The following is a 5,158-nucleotide window of genomic DNA, read 5'->3' on the forward strand; positions in this document are numbered from 1 at the left end:
GATCCTCAGCAGAAAGGGGTAACTGGCAGGCTGCCCACTGGGGTTTGGGGTCCTGGATTTCATGGGGGCTGCTCCATCCACCCCGCCCTCAGCAACCTTGTGAAAACCAGGTTGTCAGGTGACATAGTGTGCTATGCAGACTTGATAAGGCCCCCACCACACAACCTTCATGCCTGCCTGCACACCCTACCCCTAGAACCAGCCAGGCTCTGATTTGTGCTTCCTGGATGTCTAGATTGCATCCCTCCACACCCAGGGTCTCACCCTGGTCATCACCCAGGGTGGGGATGCTACCCAGCCCCCACAGGGCCCAGGACACCCAGCCTGATGCCAGCAGTGCCAAGAGGCCTGAGTTAGTCTCTTCTCAGGGGGTCACCCCTTCTACAGGACAGCCCAGACCTTCCTGGGATCCACAGTGGCTTCAAGCAGCTGTATACCCTCAGCCACAGGTTGGTTTATGTCGCCATCCTGCTGGGTGGCCTTCCCACCCATGCAGGGACCACCCTGGCCTCACAGGACACTAGGCCCCTCTCCACCCTGGGCCCTTGTGCTGGCACTTTCCAGAATCTACTGAGCAGTGTCCCCTGGTGTGGGTTGGGATTTCCGGGTCTGTGTGTCACCGCCTTTTCCAGGTCAGGCCAGAGGGTTTTCCCAAGAGGTCACACTCAGGACTGGTGCTAAGACCCATGGCATTTCCTCCATTCAGGGTGATGGAGCAGCTGCAGTGCCCAGGTGCCCTGCCTGCTCCCTAGACGCTCTGCCCTCCCCTCACTGAGACTCCTCCCTTTCTCCGCTTGTGGGTGAGGAGTCTCTGTTCTGTGGCTCAGCTGCTTATTTTCTTGGTGATGAGATGTTCTCAAGTTGGATATATTCAAGTCTATTGATTTCTGTTTCAAGGACAGCGCTCAGTGTTTTAGGAGACTTCTCCGGCCCTGAGTAGCCATAACCTTTTTGTGCACTTTATTTCCAAGGCCTTTCAGTCCTTGGGGTCTGGGAACGGACGCCTGTGTGGGGCTGGGGACCAGCTCTCCGAGAGCTTCCACATGGCCTGCTGACCCCCGCCTCTTGCAGATCTCGGGCACGGCACTGCCCCAGGCACCACCGACATCAAGCGGGAAGAGCAAGAGGACGAAGAGAACGTGGCAGCTGATACAGCCGAAGACGAGAAGAAGGACCTCAAGGCTCCACGCACCCGGTCCAGGTGCCGCTCTTCCCCACTCCCGCGGGCCCGCCACACACGTGCACAGGGCCTCCTGGGGGTGCACGTGCACATGCCTGGGATGCCCACTCCCGTGGCAGCGGCGGGTCCATGCCCAGCCCTGCCTCACTGTCTTCCTCTGGCCCCCGGCCCCATAGCCCAGACGAGGACGAGGACGACCTTCTCCCCCCAGAGCAGAAGGCTGAGCGGGAGAAGGAGCGCCGGGTGGCCAATAACGCACGGGAGCGGCTGCGGGTCCGAGACATCAATGAGGCTTTTAAGGAGCTGGGGCGCATGTGCCAGCTGCACCTCAACAGTGAGAAGCCCCAGACCAAACTGCTCATCCTGCACCAGGCCGTGTCGGTCATCCTGAACCTGGAGCAGCAGGTGCGAGGTCAGTGGGGGCGCGCTCCCTCCCCTCCGCTGCCCTCGCTCGCCCCCCTTTCCTGGAGCCCACCTCCCCTGCCTTGATCTTCCCTGCTATGACCTCCCCCTGCAGTGATGTCAACCCTTGCTATGAGCGCCCCCCTGCAGTGATGTCATCCCGTGACTTCCCTGCAGAGACCTCTCTGCTGCTGTGACATCACCCCCCCGCTGACTTTACTTTTCCTGCAGTGACCATCCCTCCCTCCGTGACCACTTCCCTGCTGTGACCATCGCCCCAGTGACCTTCCCCTGACAGTGACCACCCTCCCTGAAAGTGACTGTCACTGCAGTGACCACTCCCCCAGTGACCATACCCCACTCCTGATCTTGGCCCTCTGCCTGGCTTGGCCTCATTGTCCCCTCTGAGATGGGAAGAACAGACTCCAGATCCCTAGCCCTCTAGACCTGGGCACTTGGATGCAGAACTGTGTCCCCAGACCCCAGAGAACCCCCCACCTGCCCAGCCCTTCCTTCTCACGAAGCCCAGAGCTGGGCTGGCAGCAACTAGTGTCCCCTGGGTCCCACAGGCTTCTCTGTCGCTCTGAGCAGGCACTCTGTGGCCATGAGAGCCCATCAGCCCCACCTGCAGGGGGGTTCACCCCCATCCCAAAGGCTGAGCGAGGATCTCAGGAAGGGACCACCTGTGACTCCCCCTCACAGCTGCCTCCTTAACTCCCCCACCCAACTCTTGCTGCCCTGTTAACCCTTTCTTTCCTGCAGTGCTGTCGCTTGGACTGGAGCTAGGGCCCTGGCCTGTTGCCCTCTGTCCCCTCAGCTCTGAGGTTTCCACGTCTCCATGGCGATGTGGGTGTCACGCTGTGTGTGTGTGTGTGTCCTCCCCCCAACCCCCCGCGCCTGCCTCTTTGCTCTCTGCCTCCCGTGCTCCCCCTCCCCCAGCCGCCCTCCTCACCTCGCACTTGCGCCCAAGCACTGGAGCACTGGATGCCAGGGCTATGGCCCAGGCCTTTCTTCCCCCATGGCCCCTGCCCGCCAGGACCTGAGGGAAGAAAGGGGACCTGAGGCCTGACTGTCAGTTTGGTCTGCGCGCTTGTCCTGGGCTCCGGCCGTTGCCGCCACCCACAGGGGTCACTTAGGCCTGAGGGGGCAGGGTGGGCAGGTAGAACAGGACCCCAGGCCACAAGGCGGGTGTTCTGAGTGAGACTGGCCTTGTGCCGGGAAGCAGGCAGCAATGGCTTGTGCAGCGCTCCCTGCTGCACAGCAGGGGCCTGAGCTGGGTGTGGACCACGTGGTCTCCAGGTGGCGAACTGAGCCCCTGTTACAGACTGGGGAGGGCTCGACACTGCATCCACCACACAGCTTTCACAGTGCAAGTACCTGGCTCCAGGGGCCTGCGGGCAGGACTCAGGGTGGCTGTCAGGCAGCCAGAGTCCAACATGGGGAGAGACATTTCTTGGGGCCCAGGGTGAGAGGTCTTGATGCTGTGAACCCCCCTTCTTCCAAGGGTCCCAGGCCCCTTGTGCTTGAGGTGGTCCAGCTAGGCCCAGCTCCATCATTCAGCAAACAACTGCTCTGAAGGGGAAGGTCGTCATCCCAGGAGGGGTTACGGGGCCTCCCCTGCTTCCTGGGCCATCCTGGGCACGGGGAGCAGGCAGGGGGCAAAGACTACGCTCCAGCTCCCTGTCTACCCTGGGGTGGGGGTCGAGGCCCAGCCTGCAGCCAGGCACAGGGCGTCCTTGGAGCTTGGCCCAGAGCGTGTGCCCACACAGCCAGCGGGTGCCCTCCCCACGACCCAACCCGGGACTAATGGGGCCCCCGGTGCTGTGACTCAGCAGTACGGAGGAGGTGCTGTCCCTGGAGGAGAAAGACCTGAGGGACCGGGAGAGGCGCATGGCCAATAACGCGCGGGAGCGGGTGCGCGTGCGGGACATTAACGAGGCCTTCCGGGAGCTGGGGCGCATGTGCCAGCTGCACCTCAAGTCGGACAAGGCGCAGACCAAGCTGCTCATCCTGCAACAGGCCGTGCAGGTCATTCTGGGCCTGGAGCAGCAGGTGCGAGGTAGGCGCCCGGCCGCCCCGCCCCGCCCTCCCCACGGGTGGCGCTCCGCCCACTTTGCGGATCCCACCCCCGCCCTGCCCACCGGCGCTCTGCCCACCGTGCGCCCCCCGCGGCCTTATGCGGATGGGCGGAGAAACGGAGGTGCACTTGTTCCTCGCTCCCTGGGGGACCCTCTCCCACAGTGCTCTCCCTTCCCCTTAGAGCGTAACCTGAACCCTAAAGCGGCCTGCTTGAAGCGCCGGGAAGAAGAGAAGGTATCGGGTGTGGTTGGAGACCCCCAGATGGTGCTGTCGGCTGCCCACCCCGGCCTGGGCGAGGCCCACAACCCTGCCGGGCACCTGTGACAGGAATGTCGCCCGGACAAGTGACCCCACCTCGGTCTTACCTGAGACGGTCACGCCGGACGCCAGATCCCCACCCCACGTCGCCCGAGGTCAACCTCGAGCCAGCATCGCCCCGGGCCCGGCCACCAGGTCTCCTACCGGATGGATCCTGAAACTGCGTCTAGGCCCTGCCGCTCGGGCCCGGGCCCAAAGGAGCATTTTTGTTTGTTTGTTTTTGGCAATAGAACCTGAAACCAAGCAAGAAAGCAAGCCAGAAATACATACTTTGTCAGAAAAGAAAAAAAAAGATGCCTTAAGTTAAATGTGAGGTCAAACGTGTTGCTCGTGGGAGGGAGAAGCTGAGCGGAGCCAGCAGCGAGTCGTGCCTAAGCCTGATCGTTTTTTGGTTTTGTTTTTAAGGAACATAAAAGGAACCTTAGTTACAAGATTTTTTTATATATATATAAAACGTAGAAGAAAATTAGGATGCCTTTTTTTTTTTTTAGCTTTTTTGCATATGTTTTGTAAGCAACAAATTTTTTTGTATAAAAGTCTCTTGTCTCTTGCTATTTCTGCTGCTGTTTCTAGAAATTAGCATTGCATTTCATTATCAACAAGGTTATTAAAAATTGTATTAACAAGACCCCAGGACTTCCCTGGCGGTCCAGTGGTTAAAATTCCATGCTCCCAATTCAGGGACATAGGTTCCATCCCTGGTCTGGTAACTGAGGTCCCACGTGCAGTGGAGCATGGCAAAAAAAAGACCTCATGTAGACCTGAGGTCTCCCATCCTCTCTGGGAGCTGCTGGTCCCAGGGGTGGTTGCTGCCATCTTGTTCCGGTTCTAACGTGGCGGGGGCTGTTCTCTAATATCTGCTGTCTGTGAAATGGTGGGTGGGCCTCACCCTGATGGGGAATCTCAGTGGAGACAGGGATGATCCCCGCTCAGAAGGTCAAGGTTCCTCCCCTGTAAGCAGCTCTGTCCCTCCCTCCCAAGGCCAGCCCTACACTGAGCCCCCAGCCTGTGGACCTTTCCAAGATAGGACTTTGTGAGAACCAGCATTCCTGGGCTCAGGGCCTGAACATTTTCATCTATTTGGCCAGGGGACCTGAGGCCCTGCTTCGAACTCTAGCACAAAAACTCCTGCTCCCCAAGTGGTTGTCCTGATGTGGGGGTGGGGGTGGGGTGGGGTGG

At 60.0% G+C, this 5,158-nt stretch overlaps 1 protein-coding gene across 2 annotated transcripts in view; it reads left to right on the plus strand.

The window, feature by feature from the left end:
- Nucleotides 1-4,533, plus strand: part of TCF3 (transcription factor 3) — a 31,112-nt gene extending 26,579 nt beyond the window's left edge. Inside the window, exons 17-19 of one of the 2 annotated variants that reach the window (XM_010844553.1) lie at nt 1,072-1,201; nt 1,357-1,592; nt 3,843-4,533. In XM_010844553.1, coding sequence (XP_010842855.1) covers nt 1,072-1,201; nt 1,357-1,592; nt 3,843-3,985 — 509 coding nt within the window. In that variant the 3' untranslated portion in view covers nt 3,986-4,533. Of the gene's footprint in view, nt 1-1,071; nt 1,202-1,356; nt 1,593-3,414; nt 3,642-3,842 lie in introns of both variants that reach the window. The other variant, XM_010844554.1, reaches the window with a different exon arrangement.
- The last annotated feature ends 625 nt before the right edge of the window (nt 4,534-5,158 follow it).

This window comes from Bison bison, unplaced genomic scaffold, assembly GCF_000754665.1.
Source record: "Bison bison bison isolate TAMUID 2011002044 unplaced genomic scaffold, Bison_UMD1.0 scf7180017864203, whole genome shotgun sequence".
NCBI classification, from domain to species: domain Eukaryota; kingdom Metazoa; phylum Chordata; class Mammalia; order Artiodactyla; family Bovidae; genus Bison; species Bison bison.